General features: G+C 43.6%; 1 protein-coding gene across 1 annotated transcript in view; it reads right to left on the reverse strand.

The window, feature by feature from the left end:
- Positions 1-16352, reverse strand: part of LOC137293736 (proteasome activator complex subunit 4-like) — a 52938-nt gene that overhangs the window by 19398 nt on the left and 17188 nt on the right. Inside the window, exons 14-31 of the mRNA XM_067824448.1 lie at positions 15914-16012; positions 15151-15223; positions 14461-14528; positions 13126-13341; positions 12543-12700; positions 11798-11890; positions 10990-11045; positions 10392-10454; positions 9977-10032; positions 9650-9748; positions 9451-9513; positions 9009-9104; positions 8243-8368; positions 7634-7825; positions 6839-6975; positions 5476-5529; positions 5017-5146; positions 4514-4758 (exon numbers count right to left, since the gene is read on the reverse strand). Of these exons, the coding sequence (XP_067680549.1) occupies positions 4514-4758; positions 5017-5146; positions 5476-5529; positions 6839-6975; positions 7634-7825; positions 8243-8368; positions 9009-9104; positions 9451-9513; positions 9650-9748; positions 9977-10032; positions 10392-10454; positions 10990-11045; positions 11798-11890; positions 12543-12700; positions 13126-13341; positions 14461-14528; positions 15151-15223; positions 15914-16012 (2024 nt within the window). The remainder of the gene's footprint in view (positions 1-4513; positions 4759-5016; positions 5147-5475; positions 5530-6838; positions 6976-7633; positions 7826-8242; positions 8369-9008; positions 9105-9450; positions 9514-9649; positions 9749-9976; positions 10033-10391; positions 10455-10989; positions 11046-11797; positions 11891-12542; positions 12701-13125; positions 13342-14460; positions 14529-15150; positions 15224-15913; positions 16013-16352) is intronic.

The raw sequence follows: 16352 nt of genomic DNA on the forward strand, positions 1-16352 counted from the left end.
TTCCGGACAGTGGCCAGGCCACCCACTGAATCCTGGGGATTGGGGTGAGGCTGGCCGTCCTGGGATAGTAGGTTTGGTCGCCGCGGTAATAGTACAGGCGGCTACACTAGCGACCTGAGTATTACCGGAAACCAGCGTTGAGACGGCCACGGAGGTGCGAGAAGCACTAGTAGCCGCGCTGGTTGGGTGGCAAGCTGAGACAGAACTTTGGAAATCAGGGGAATTGGCATAAACGCCGACACCACCCTGTCCGTCCAGTCCCGCTGGAAGGCGTTGGCGGCAATCGCTCTCGGATCAGGAATCCGCGAACAAAAACCCCGGAATCTAGTTCGTCACTCCAGAGGCAAACAGATCCACCTAGAACGACCCAGACAACTGGGAGATAATCCCGAATATCTCCCGATCGAGCAACCACTGGTGGGGAGCCAGAACACGTCGTGAGAGCGCATCTGCACGCACGTTGTCGACCCCTGGGAGATACACAGGCATAACCCGTATGCTGAACTGATCGCACCATAGTAGAAAACTGCCACGCCTCCTGAAGGAGCGACGGAGACACAGTGCCGCCCTGCTTCAGAATGTAGGACATCGCCGTCTGGTTGTCCATCTCTAGACAAACCACTTGGCTTCGAACCTGATCCACGAAGCGTTCGAACACCAATGTCACAGCTCTCAACTCTAACACATTGATGTGCAAGGTCGCCTCTTGGTCGGACAATAGTCCCGACATCGCAAGGTCGCCCAGGACGCATCCCCCCCAACCCTGTGAGGGAGGCATCCGTCTGAACTGTGAGCGACGGTACCGGGGTCATCAGAGGTAAACCTTTGAATAGATTCCCGGTATCTGTCCACCACCGCAAGTGACGTATCAACCACTGGGGAATAGCCAGATTCTTCTCGTAGCTCTCCGAGTGGGACCACTGTTGTGCTAACGCCTGCTGAATGGAACGCATTCTCCGACGTGCACGCCAGACCATGTCCACCGTCGCAGCCATGTTGCCTAGCAACTGAAGCCACGTCCGTGCTGAGGCAATATGGGACTGAAGGAACCTTAACACTATGCCCTGTACCTTGAAAATGCGCTCTTGGGACAGAGAAACCACCCCTTGGGTTGTCTCGAACCTCGCCCCTAAGAAAACCAGATCCTGCCTCGGCACCAGTTGATTTTTAAGATAGATAACCCAACCTAGCCTGGTGAGAATATCCATCACCTACTGTGTGGATTCTTGACTTAGGTGTTGGGAGAGCGCTCTGAGGATCCAGTCGTCCAGGTACGGGAAACAAAAGTTGCCCTGCGCCCTGGCGACCTGAACTGGTACTAGCATGAGTTTGGTGAACACCCTTGGCGCCGTGGAGATGCTGAAGGGGAGCACACGAAACTGATAACAAACCCCGTCGAAGGAAAACCGAAGGTATTTCCTGAACTCGGGATGCATCGGTACATGGAGGTATGCGTCTTTGAGGTCGTTGGCGTAAGCCAATCCCCTGCCTCTACAGACGAGATCACTAACCTCAGTGTCTCCATCTTGAAAGACGGCACCTCTATCAAGTTGTTCAAACCCTTGAGATATAGATGGGTCTGAACCCTCCGTTCTTTTTGGTTACCAGGAAATAAGTGGAGTAAAACCCCATAGTCTCCTGTCCTGATAGAACCATCTCTATAGTTGCCTTGTCCAGTAAAGACTGAATTTCGGCACGGAGGATTGCCACCTTTTCCGGCGACTTCGGCACCGGAGTGCAGCGAATCCCGGCAAAAGGAGTAAGCTCTCGCTTCCACTGTGGCGTGTGGCCATCCCTGAGTAATAACGGGAGGCGACCACCCACAGGAATTTCGGGTAGAAGGCAAAGTATCCCGGCCGACGGCAGAGATTGCCGCTTGCAACGGGACAACTGAGGGCTCCGGAGGTACTCCCTTTACCCCTGCCCTTGCTCTTCCGTGCCTGTAGTGGAGCAGTCCACTTCGGCGCATCCTTAGACTGAGTCGCAGGATAGCTTGAGCTGAGGACCGAAGGCCGCGAGCGAGAGGTGGAGGGTTGTTCAAGAAAAGACTTAAGAGTCCTTGAATTGACTAACGGCCTCCGCAGCCTCACTAACTCCCGTCAAAGCCCCCGGGAACAGGGTCAAGCCCAGTCGGAAAGGCAGAGACAGCAGTGCCTGCTGTGTAGCCGGTGAATACCTGGCGACAGCCATAACCTACGAAGGCCAATCACAGCATACATCATCTGACTCGTGAACGCATTGAGTCGCGCGTCAAATGTGAATGCACCTCCGTAAGTTGCCGCTCTAACGTGGACGAGGAAAAATCCTCGTCCCCGTCCTCCTGCGACACCACCTGCCTCTGCAAGACAGAGAGGTAGGCTGAGTGCACCGCAACCTTAAGTTGCTGCACGGCGTTCCGATATTGCTCCTCAAAGGAGCGGAAACCGAGCGCAACACCTGGTTCGATGAGGTACAAAGCGGCAAGCGGCGACCCTGACAAGCCGACGCCTGGCAGTGGCCAGACGACCCCCCAAGCGCGATCGTACACACACTCGTTGACAACGGGAGGGTCAAATAGCGCATCGTCCCCCATCAAGTAGCCGGTCAAGCTCCGGGAGATCGAACCGCGAACGGCTACCCTACAGGAGCGGATTAATTACCTCACTGAGGAGTGAAGGTAAAATAGGCAATTGAGCCTCAGCCACCCTACACGGAGCAAACGCTTCCCCAAGAAGACGAAACTCTGCGGGATCGGGGGCGTCCACAGGGACGACCACCTGCGGCACAGCCCCTTGATCTCGGCTACCCTGCACGGAGTAAACACTTCCCAGGAAGACGAAACTCCGTGGAATCGGGTCAGTGCTACCGCGATCCATTCGCGTACCTGCCCCGGGGACGAACGGAGCGAAAAGCTCCGAATCGGACTCCGTCGGTTCGCCGAAAAAAGAAGGCGTCGAGACCTCGTGAGATCGACCGCCGAAGTAGGGACCCCGATGCACAGAGCGGAACCGATGCAGGCGGCAAAGCCGGTGCTCGAACCGCCAGTTTGGTTGCCGGTAACCCCGACGCACAAGGGACCCGTCAACAAGGACAGCAGACCCAGAAGAGCCGAGTTGTCGGAGTCGGCCTACCTCTGGTTCACTGAAAAACCAGGGTGCCGAGACCCCGTGGTGTCGACTGCAGAAGCAGGAACACCCGATGCACTGAGCGGAACCGAGGCAGGCGGCAAAGCCGGTGCTCGAGAACCACCAGTTAGGTTGCCGGTAACCCCGACGCACAAGGGACCCGTCAACATGGACAACAGACCCAGAAGAGCCGAGATGTCCGAGTCGGCCTACCCCTGGCTCATTGAAGAACCAGGGTGTCGAGACCCTGTGGGGTCGGCTGCCGAAGCAGGGACACCCGATGCACTGAGCGGAACCGAGGCAGGCGGCAAAGCCGGTGCTCGAGAACCACCAGTTAGGTTGCCGGTGATCAACGGTACGAGACCCGATGGACCGGCGCCGGCAAGCGGAATTGCACCCGAGCCGGTGCTCGGTGCAAAACCCCTAGAGCCAGCTGGGAAAACGACACCAGAGCCGTAGCTTGGTTCTGAGATTCCCACAGGGACAGCACCCGTGCCTGAGCCTAGACCCAAGACTTGGGTGCACCCCGAAACTGTAACAATCAGAACCAACTAATGGTAACTGATGTACAGAAAACATACGCAATTGAACACACAATATGCAAAATATAAACGCACGGGCGATAATAAATTGCCAAAATACAGTAACCCAGCTAAACAAGAAAGTATAAGCGGATAAATGCAATAACAAGTGTGCACACACAAGTGCGTAATGCAATGAAAAAGACGAAAAGTCTTAAAAACCAACATCCCCATTTTGACTGAAACAAGAACAAATGGGTTAAGACATCTTAGCATGTAAAACATACTAATAAGAAACACGTAGGAATAAGTGAGACGCAAGCGAAACACTTCCCGCACTAAAAAGAAGCCATAAAGACCGCCATCTTGCCTGCCACATGACAGGAAGATAGGACCCGACCGGCAAAGTTACAACAATATATGAATGAAAATTTCAGCCAAGAAATTCCAACTAACGCCCGTGCGAAAGAAAAGGAACCATACATACAGTAGCTGACTCTTTCTCACTCATAATTCCGTAGGCAGATAGCACAAAAACTATCTAAATGGACCACATACGTCTTTCTAGTCGAACGACAGCATGAAAAGTGAGGTGCGAGGTAGACGGCCAGAGTTACCTGCTCTTGGCTGTAGGGGGCCTGGGGGGCCCTGTAAAGGTGGTCCCACAAGACAAAAACGAGTTTTTTGTTTTGTAAATATTTTATTATCAAAATAGTTACAACTGTCGTAGGGATTTTTAATGGACATAAAAATGCTTATATGTACCCCAAGGAGGACTTCTTCTGAAAAAGAATCTGAATATGGTGTTTGCACTGAGGATCAAGATCAAACATTACTTCTTTGTGCTATAAAAGCACCTATACAGCTGCATGATCAGCAGGAACTTACTTTGGCCATGAATAGTACCCCCAGTGTGTCTTGTCTACAAACTCTGCCTTGTCCCACTTTTCCCTAGTGACTGGGAGGTCGGTGAGGTTGTACTGGTGCCACATGTTGTCAGGCCGGTCTCCAGGGACACAGCTGCTACCCTGAGGTGGAGGAGTACACCCTGATCGCTTGTAAGGATCAACAGGGACCTTCGGGTGTTTCCGCTTCTGTTGTTTCAACACGGCTGACACTGCTGACATTGCCAGCTGAAAATCAGGGATGAGACAGTAGATGTAATTTGTCGTTGTTATGATGCTTCAAAACATTTCCAGCAAAATCCCTCAGATGCCCTTAGCAAAAAACCCATTTTGATATTTGTGGTGGACCCACATGCTCAAGGGATGGAATCAGGTGCATAACTCAACAGCATAAACAAGTAGAACTATAAACACAGCATGGAGTCATCGGAAGGCCTTATTAGATGGTGAAAAGTTCCAGGTTTTGCAAGTGATGACTAGTCTCACCTTGCGGATGTAGAGAGCATCGTGACAGAGATGCTTGACGAAGCAGGCCACAACTTCAGGTGGGGCTTCTCGGTCGTGTCGCAGCAGTATTGCCATCAACTCCATACTGATCTGGCTGAACTTCCACGTCCTGTAACAACAGCATGTCATACATCATGAACAACTGTACTCAGTGAGTTGTATTTTACCTGTGTCTCATTCCTTCAATATCATGACATGAGACACGAGTAACTTCACTCTCTGTAACCATGAAAGGAAGAAAAACCATGGTCCAAAAGATTTCACTTTCCCAGTCATCCAGAATCTATCCTTGTCAAAACAGTGAGCAAACTGAAAAGTATCATATGTAACTACATGCTGGCTTAAACTAATGATTTCAGAGGTACCTAAGAAAATGTGCCAACTCCATGTCTTTGTTTCTGAGTCGTAATGAAATACTGACATTCCTGTAATACTTACAGTTTTCCACTCTCTACCTGGGCTGCCAGTGTTGTAATCAGCTTCACATAATCCCTGGAAAGAAATACATACATGTTTAAAGATGGCTTGTTACCTTGGAATCATCCCACAGGGCCATGTTATGACGAGTGTTATAACTGATATGTTTCATAGCATGTCTTTCAAAGACAGCATTGGTTGCTGGAAAGTCAGGGGAATCTTTTTTTCAGAACATCAAAAGTTGTGCCACTGAGAACGTGTTGGACAAATGCTACTCAAAAGTTGTGCCACTGAGAACATGTTGGATAAATGCTACTCAAAAGAAGTCTTGGATGATCCATTCTTTTTGATAATCCTCAGGTTGATGTTTCAGATGATGGTTCAGCAAAGCCTAATCCGTCAATGAAACACATCCCCTGTCTTTGCTGACAAACTGAAGAAAAATTATGTTGCCCCTGATGACTGTTTCAAGTGCATTGTTGGGTGGTTATCAGATCATATTCTAACTAACATGTCATGATAAATGAATACAGTTAGCTTCTAAGGGCACAGTAATCAGTTGCAGGCATCTTGATTTGTTTGATTGGCATTATTAGAAGCTGGTAAGTGATAAGAGCGTAAGATTCTTCAGCCATCAGCCGTCTCCTAAAGCAACAAGCAGGCATTGAAACCTACTTCACCAGTTCTACAACGCTGAAAACCATGCTCAAAGCGAATGGCAGGAACACCTCAAAACAACAACAGCCACCGAAAAGTGTCGTCTACAAAATCAACTGCGACTGTGGCGAGGCATATGTAGGTGAAACCTCCCGGCCCATAAACATCAGAATCAAAGAACACTTATCGTCTAGAACAAAATCAGATTGGAAATCTGCTATATGCAACCACATCATCAAATGTCCCAATCACAGCATAATTTGGGACAATGTAGAGATACAAGGACTTCACCCAAAGAAAACTGACAGAAGCAGTTCAAATCAGGAGACACAAGCCCTCAATCAACAGAGATCAGGGATATCTCATCCCAACTGCATACAATGAACTCATAAAAATAACAGATTAGAGCTCACCAGCCACCATTACTAATTACCCTATCAGCCATGTATACTTTGTCACAGCTACAGCCACTATTGGCTTTCTCTTATTGTCTCATCATTACCACCACCCATTGTTGTTGTTGTTAATCCCCCGCCTTTGATTCATACCTACATGTTGTTATTACTTTATCCCTGTCCATGTATATAAGTCTGTTCTGTGATGTATTACTCCACTCTTGCTTGACAACAGTATGAGGATCTATACCGAAACGCCGCATCATATGTAATAAAGAAGTTGTTATCCATAAAGAATCTTACCCTCTTGCAGGCATCTTCTTTACACCTACCTGTCATTTGCTTGATTTCGATCAGCTTCTTTCTGAGCACTCTTCTGCAGCTCTGCCTCTGTTGCAGGATCACATGCTGGCGTTGGTAATGACGTCTGCAACAGGTCGCGACCTCGATCTATACACTTGAGAGGTGTCTGGAAAAAAGAGTTTATATCAAATTAGCATATGATTTGAAAAGGGCCTTTATCAAAAACTGCTGCTGGTTATATTACTGCGCAAGTAATGATTTCAAGAATAATTCAATGAATGAAAAACAACACATAACACAATCATAAATGGACCTGACATTTTAACATTTAGTTTCACATAACTTAAGCTCAGTTGGGTATGCAGTCAACAGTTTCCATACTCAAACACTGACAAAGACCAAAGATAGTTGCATGACATGTTAAACAAAATTGTCTGGGTGATGGCCATATTCAAATTTACAGAATGGCTGCTACATCATTTCTTATACAAATTTGAATTAAACCTCTTCTGTAACATCAGTGTGTGAGATTGGTTTTACACTGCTTCTAACAATATTACTGCAGGGACACAAAAACTTGGCTTCACACATTGTACCTATGTGGGGTATCAAACTCAGGTCCTCAGTGTGACAAATGAACACTCTATCCACTAGCTACTCCACAACCTCTGGATCTGCCACCGGTGGGAACGTGCATGTGAAATTTCAGCTTCACTGGTTCAGTGATATCTAAGCAAGAACATATTTATGATGAATGATGGATGACATAAACCCACCTACAATTAAAGCAGGTGAGCTAAAAGATGATCTACACAACCTCTTACCTCAACATTAATGGCTATTGTCTCCAGACATTTCACCACCTTTGTTACAATATCATCAATAGCCTTCAGGATTGAAGGTTTCTCCGAGTGCTGTGCTTGGACAAGGGCTGGCCAAATCTGGGACAATATCTCCCAGTTTCTCTTTGTTGCTAGGCTTTTCTTCCCGTTACCTAGGATGGTGTAAAGACTACCCTGAGGAGTGGAATTCATAGCCATGGTCAAATGCACACCTTGGCTCAGTTAACTGTGGAAAGTACCTCCGGTCTTTATCCACGCATTTCCAATAACAGAGATATATGTATATGTAAACGACAGAGTTGAGTTCTGAGGACCAGGCAGTTATATTACAATCAGCACGATGAAAGGGAGGGAGGACCCAAAATATGTGCAGACATTTAAGTAAGGGCACCGATGGAAAAAAAGGTCATGATAAGGCAAATCAGCAGATCCTGGCATGGTAAAGGGCAACAAGACAAACTGTTTCTTTTCCATTTTTTTCCCTCAAATATGAGTAGGTTGTGAAATGTCAGTAGTGGGTCATTTGAAATGGTATCACTTATTATAACTGTATTATATGGCAATCTTCATGTTAAAATTGTGCTATCTTACCTTGAACTTATGTTCTGGGACATCTGGTTCACGAATATTGTGGACTATCTCCTTTATCACAGTTCGGTATGTGTATGGGAAGTTGGTGAATGCAGCCAGGAGGCAGTTCTGGGCCTTTTTTCTAACCTAAAATAAAGAATACATGCCACACATGTACTACAATAACCTTGGTGTGAGACTGTTTGACAGGAAACTGGTTTCACTGGACCTGTCAATAAATGGTCCATTGTAACTATAAGTTGGTTGGTTTGTGTTTATGTAGCACTCAGCAATATTTCAGCTTTAAAGCAGCAGTCCGTAAATAATTAAGTTTCAACCAGACAATCCAGTGATCAACAGCATTAACATCAATATATGCAAATGGGATGCAATGGCATGTGTCAAGCAAGTCACCAGTCTGACCATCTGATCCTGTTGATGCTCTCTTACAACAAACATGGGTTGCTGAATATCAATTTTAACCCAGATGTCCATGGGTGTAACCATAGGCTTTGAAAGATAAGGGTGCTGAAGACTGATTTATATAAAAAAGATGTAATTAGTTGTGCAAAAAAAAATTACAGTCTAAGCAGTAAGTTACACACAGTTGACATAATAGTATCAGCAGTATCAAAATCTGAGTTGCGGACACACAACCAGTGCGTCATGGCAAATAAGGGACAAAATGCTTTCGGGTAGGACTGACTCGTCTTTCACAAGAGCACCTATTCACAGCTTATTTCACAGTTTGTTGAGATGAGGAAAGTGCAAGAACTGTAGACTGTACCTCGCTGTATCTGCTGAGACACAGTTGCATCAGATCATTCCATATATCCTGATGCCGGCTAGTGAAGACCTTCTCCTTGCTGTTCAACATCAGCAACTAAAAAATGATGATGCATATTATGGACAGGTTCTACTCATGTCTTTTTCAAATACATTATTACTGATAATAAAGCATCGTTAACTATATTTACAGTGTGTGTTTCAATACATTCTGCCATCTATAAATTAGTTTGAGAGTGGTTTATTGATCACATGGAAACTGGATTCTATACTGTGGCAACATGACACAGACAACATGACACTTTTATGATTTTAATTGTCTCAATCAGAACACAGATGAAAATATTTAATGAGAAAGCAGAAATCACAAATTTATCAGGCCACAGTTTTCCCTCTTCACCTCAACATTATGATACTGGATTTGCTATATAGAAAAAGTTTACCTCATGTTGTAACTGTACTCTGTCGACAAGCAGTGCTCGGATGTGACGCTTCTTGCCTCGTAGCTGCAGTAAAACACACAATGTTATACACAATAATGCCAGCACGGCAAAGTCAGCTATGTTCTTTTGTATTATCTTACCAAAGAAGATAATGACAGAAGATAGATATCTCTGACGACAAATGAATCAGTTTGCATACCTTATCCTCCAGAGCTGCCTTCACAATATGAAAACTCTTCCATCGACCATCAAAGTCATTCTTCTGAGTGCCATAGAAAAACAGCACAGTCTCGAAAATCTACAATTAGAAACGTAGAGTCAGACACAGCCACTACTCATACCAAGACAACACCACAAGATGACATTTTCCTTCCAAAAATGTCCATCTATAAGTCAAAAAACTGTGGATAAACAAGTATTCTATTTATATATCTGTTGCCACAACCATTTTCATTCTGAGGATACCAGAACTGGAATGCCCCCTGCAAGATATAAGTGGTTAAGGAAGTGTTCCCTTTGTGCTTACCCGCATAACCTTCACGAAGCCCTTTGTGTCATCTTCGCAGCTAGCATGCATGTAACCTAGCAACAGACATTGATTACATGATAAACTGGCAAAGTAAACATTCTGAATACATACCATAAATTCCATCATTTTACATCAGGTTATGAAAAAACAGGAAAAGACATGGGTCAATGGCATGTCTATATAATGAAAAAAAGAGAGTCAAGCGTTTTCATATCCAATTAGTATTGCACAAACATAAGGAACTCCACAATATTGAACAACACCTTTCACAGTATGCCAGGAGGAATTTTATCTTTTTGCTGTCATAACCTTACCTACTGATTATTGTCTGTCTTCATTTAGAATCAATTATGTCAGTATCTGGTCAAAACTTTGAATTATGTTTGGAAACCATCAAAGAGAGACAACTCACTGAGCAGGTGCCTCATGGTGTCAGCGACACAACTCCTCACATTCTCCCCATCCAGCTTCAGCTCTGAAATATCAAGTTTGTTAAAGCAAATGTTGTAACAACTCATCTAAAATTTCTCCACATGTACATTACATAAAGTAAAGTTTATAACTAACTAATAATGAACAGATGGATATAATAATATATGACGGATTCAGATGTTAACTGAAGCACCTTAGAATCTGTAGAGATCAAGTCATACAGAGAACCCCAAATTGAAAATGCACAACATCTTTGAACATTTTACAGCTGCTTTGTACAGTGAGTACAAGAGTGAGTGAATGTGTGAGTGAGTTTTATGCCACAGACAGCAACATTCCAGCTATGTGGCGGCACACTATAAATGATTGAGCCTGGACCAGACAATCCAGTGATCAGCAGCACGATCATAGATCTACACCACCGGGTTATGATCACCAAGTCAGCGAGCCCTGACCACCCGATCCTGTCAGTCACCTCTCACGACAAGCATGGGTTACTGAAGGTCTGTCGTAACTTGGATCTTCAAGTGTAGTGAGTACAAGAACACCCTGTTGAGGAACTGTGTGGAACTACTTACCTCCAACAACATGAGAAGAACACTTGAATCTGTTCATCGGGACATCTGTGTCCATGCTGAAAAACACATTTGAATCATCACTGAACTTCAAGCATATTTCTCTGCTTGTTGTTTAACAGATATGTCATGGAGTTGGTAAATATATTCTGTTTTCAAAACACAATTCCCTTTGCTTCAAATATAAGACACATCCTAGAGTGGTCAAGTTCTTTATAATAGTGTTGAAATTACCTATGTGAGTTGGCGTTTCGTCCCTTTGTTGTACAAATGAGTAAGCGAGTTTAGTTTTAAGCCACACTCAGCAATATTCCAGCCTAATGGTGGTGGACTGTAAATAATCAAGTCTGGACCAGACAATCCGGTGACCAACAACATGAGCATCCATCTGCACAATCGGGAAACAGTGACATGTGTCAACCAAGTCAGCGAGCCGGACCTCCCAATCCTGTTAGTTGCTTCTAAAGACAAGCATAGTTGCCTTTTACAGCAAGCATGGGTTGCTGAAGACCTATTCTACCCTGTGACCTTCATGGGTTTGTTGTACAAGGATCTTGTGAGATCATGTAACACTTTGCGTTGATATTATTCTTTGGGTCTCTCAAAGTAGTATGAATACCTCATTATATCTTCCTTATGATGATTCCGATTGATATTAATCCTTGGGTCTCTCACTTAAGTAGTACACCATTAAATACCTCATGCTATCTTCATTATGACCATCCCACATAACCTAAGATGCTACAGAAATGATACATTATTTGAAATAGACCTACAACAGACATTCACACACTGAAAGTAGTCAACTTACACAGGGACAGCCTTGCCTTCCCACATTGGCAGCAGAGATGCAGATCCTAGGATACTTTCTAAGATCATATTCAGCCTCCTTAGCAAATCCTCCCTGGAAAAGAAATAAATGATTGTCTGCAAATCATGGGAATAGCTACATCTGTCCATAGACCACCAATACTGCTAAGTTGCTACATGTAATATCCTGGCAAACAAAACCTTACATCTGAACACATTATATTTTAAAATACACATGACTTTATTCATTAGCATTATTACAAATATTTTTTACTGAATTTGTCTTGAAGAACGAAAATGCAGAGGCAACTTGAAAAATGGCTGTTGTAAGAGTGAGTGTTGAGTGAGTGAGTGTGTGATACAACAATAACTAAGTTGAAGTAGGTATGGAATCTTTAAACTGAGTGAGTGTGTATGGTTTTACACCACTTTTTGCAATATTCCAGAAGTATCATGGCAGGGCTCACAAGAAATGGGCTTCAAACACTGTACCCATGTGGGGAATCGAACCCAGGTCTTCAGTGTCACGAGAAAAGGTTGTTGTAAGAATATATATGGTCACATACTAATGACAAGAAACAATTCTGTGAGGATATGCAACCTACAAAAATAAATGATCTGATTGCATTGTCAGTAATGTCTCTGTTTTGTCAAAAGGAGAATACTTGCTCAGAAACTCATGAATGCCATTCACGCTTATATACTACCCTATTTACTAATGTATTACAATTAAACATACACAGTACCTAGTGGGAGCCTGCGTGTCATCCTTTATGTTCTTGATGAGCTTCAGCTCAGGAGCCAAGAACTTGCTGAGGATCTCCCCTGCAAAGTCCATCTCTGCTTGGTTGGGTATATGCCACTCAATGTCCAGGTTGTGGATGTCTCCGGGCACTGCCCAGTCCTGTAATATAATAATGATAATGCTATTCTTTTGTGTAGCATTTGTAATTAAAAAATAGTTGTAAGTATACTGTATTTGTACTAAAATGAAGCATGAATTCCTCAATATTACAATGACTTGGGTTGAATACGAATACCTGAGGCAGTCTAGAAATACATGGATATGCAGTGTATGAGATAAGCCAGACATCTGGGCTGGTAACTTCAAACTGTTACCAGCCCGAAATAGATTTAACTAGACTAGAGACCAAGATGTTGCGAATTTACTCAGATGTTTGGAATATCTAAATTTTTTAACCACACCACCTGACTAGCTACCTGTAAATTTAGACCTTCCGTTAGAAATCTAGGCAGTATCTCGTGCCTTATTTCATACACTGTGTTATGTCAGACATGTAAAGCGCAGTGCAGACATCTATGACTTACCCTGATAGGTAGGTATTCCTCCAGTGGTCTATCAAAGCTGTGAGACGTGCTGCGGTATTCCTGGGGGTAAGTGAGTACAAGCGCCCTCAGCAGGTATCTGAGCAGCATACCAGCCATCTCATATCCCTGAACACACTGCAGGGTCAGTGTCAGGGACAGCACCTCCTCCAGTGAGTCCTTATACTGGAGGAGCTCCTTGCCGTTACACCGTACCAGCTGGAGGGGAGAAACACTACACTGTACTGATTTGTTTTTTGTTGATCCTGGACTATACATTTTGTTTGGAGCATGCAGTAAATATAAACATAGGTTAGTGTTCCCCCTAGGGTTCAGAAAGGGCAGGATAAATGCATGGAAAAGGGCACTTCATAACCTCAAAGGGCATGTTGGTGAGGATTATCCTAAGAACAACAAAATGTATAAGAAGTCAAATTGGGGAAGGGGGAAAGAGATGAATGGAAAGATTAACAAACATACAAGGAATACATGAAGCGTTTCATATACTGTACACATGTTCATTGAAATATAACAGCTGGGGTCCTCAACACAAACCCCATTCATGTACAGAATTAATCTTGGGGATAATCAATTCACAGCAAATATTTTAGATATACACAAAATGTAATATTCTGAATAAAACTGATATTTTATACTTATCCTGACCCCTGACTGCTTAACTGCTTATCTCTTCTTCCCTGGTGAAGGTAGTGGAACACCTGAAAATCCCTTGAAGTTCCCTTCCAGAAAGAAGCGGACGTAAAATACACTCACCCATGTGTAGCCTCCCTTTTCCCTCACCCTTGGCCACATGACCGGCCATGCTTGCTACTCTCTCCTTGTGTACGAGCAGAATTTAGTTAAAAGACCAAAATAAAGAAAGAACTTCTCGCCGTATTGGGACTCTCAGGTACTTCCAGCCGCCCACATTGGGCGATAAGGAGAGAGTGACAAGCATGGCTTCTTTCTAGAAGGGAACTTCAAGGGATTTTCAGGTGTTCCACTACCTTTGCCAGGGAAGAGGAGATAAGCAATTAGCATGAGTCAGGAAAAGGAAACATTTGATATTTATTTTGAGGATAGTATTGGAACAGTCTGGCATTTATTTGGTTGTAGTTTGTAAGACCACTGAAAACCTGTAAGACCTTTCCAGATGCGAAACATATGGATATTTCTGGTTGGAACTTGGCTAATAATGCAGACATTTCACAACACTCTTAAGGCTGACATCTGTATACCTTCACTAGGAATATGTGGCCATGCATCATTTTGCAATTTTCTATATCAATAAATACTTGTGAGGAATGTTTGACATAATAAATTCCCAGGATATCCTACCTGTGTGAGCATCTGCAGGTTCCACAGGAAACTGTCATCTAGATGTTCCTCCTTCTGTACGTCACCATCTGAAACAAAACAACATGTTATGCTTCTACTGGAATGGAATCTCTGACAAGAGCTGGTTTAAGTGAATGACTGCACATTCAAGTGTACACATTTGCATTTACGGTCTTGTACTAATAACCAGTGTCATCCTAATTTGAAGTTTAACTATTCCTCGGCTGTTTTGAATATTTACATTTTTAGTTTTATTCTCCTCTGTAGGACTTATTGCACAACTAAAGCACTGAAAATGGTTCTGAATGATAGTCCTTAAAGTCTATTAGTCAATGAGGACTACCATTACTATTTTTACTCAATCTCAGCACAATGCCAGAGTATTTGACATGCAGATAATAGAGGAATTTGACGGCTGCAAATTGTTTTTATACTATTACTTTGATATCAGTCAATGGTCATACTGAATAAAGACCAAACAAATTAGTAGTCAATACTGAATAGTTTGAGCAATAACATGCTTACATCTGGGTGCAACAACATGGTTTCAAGAATCTGTTAACATCCACTCTATTCTGCGCTGGAAACTTAACTAACATCATCCATGAAAAGGCTTCGTAAACCTAGTCGGTGAAGATATAAGTGAGATTCAAGCAGAGATGTGTCCTCTCCCTGCTCTATTCCACTTACGTTCTTTGCAGTAGGTCACAATTCTGCTACAGAAGTGTGGGAGGAACAACTTCAAAGTCTTAGCTGGGTGAACCTGCAGGAAATCAGGAAAAAATGTCATTTGGAATTATCAAAGAGTCACCCTATTCTCTTCATCTGGGTTATTAAATGTACTGCCCCATGTAAAGAAAACTGAATCATGATAATCTGTATAGCTGAGTTTGTGCTGTAGTATTAAGTTAGGTTTCCATGAGTATGCATTGTAAGCATAATTGCATGATACATCGTGCATATTACATGTGCATAGTGTCCGATTCCATGTGCATGCGCATAAAGGACATGTAATGCCTAAAATCAAGTCTTTGTTCGTGCAATGAAAACCATGTGACACTTGGAAAATCATTGGAAAACTTGCGGCCTCCGAATAGCTGCGTGGTGTGTATTCAGATACTTTTTGAACGTCAGCAAATTCATGCCATTACTACCACACATCACGCTTTACACGTGCATGGAAAACGCTAATACTATTTTGGTATAAAGTGTTGTATACTCATCAAGCATCACACATCACGCACTGTGCCCTTTTCAGCAATTGTGGTGGTGTAAAGTTTGTTAGTCTTTGGAAAGATTTTACTCTTCACCATAAGTGAAATGTTGTCAACATACAGAACAATCTGAAATTTATCAAGTGACACCCATGGTTTGGTAGACTCAGGATTACCTGCAGTCTTTTGATCAGTATCATAATGGCTGCCATGTCTGATGCTGGTGTTCCTCCACTTACCTTGGCTGCAGACCTGCAGAGGTTGGCTGCGAACCTGCCACTGACCTTGGTCTCATACACATTGCCAGTGAGAAACCTGTGTAGCCTTCTCACAGCAGACTGCAACAAATCACAAAACACTGTCAGCAGTTTTTCTGTGATTTCCACTCAAATGTTTTTCCTGGTTGTTCCCAGTTTATGGTCTCTCCCAAACAACACTAGAATGTTCTGATGTTCTAATCTGCCCATAAAAGAATCATGATTATCTAGTGTTTAATTCCATTTCTATTTCCAATATGAACACAAATGTGAGTGAGTAAAGGTTTATGCCACAATCAGCAATATTCCAGCTATATGGCGACATTCAGTATATAATGGAGCCTGGACCAGACAATCCACTGATTCCAGTGATCAACAGCATGAGCATTGATCTATGCAACTGGGATATGATGACATGTAT

This window comes from Haliotis asinina, chromosome 8 (assembly GCF_037392515.1).
Source record: "Haliotis asinina isolate JCU_RB_2024 chromosome 8, JCU_Hal_asi_v2, whole genome shotgun sequence".
Taxonomy (NCBI): domain Eukaryota; kingdom Metazoa; phylum Mollusca; class Gastropoda; order Lepetellida; family Haliotidae; genus Haliotis; species Haliotis asinina.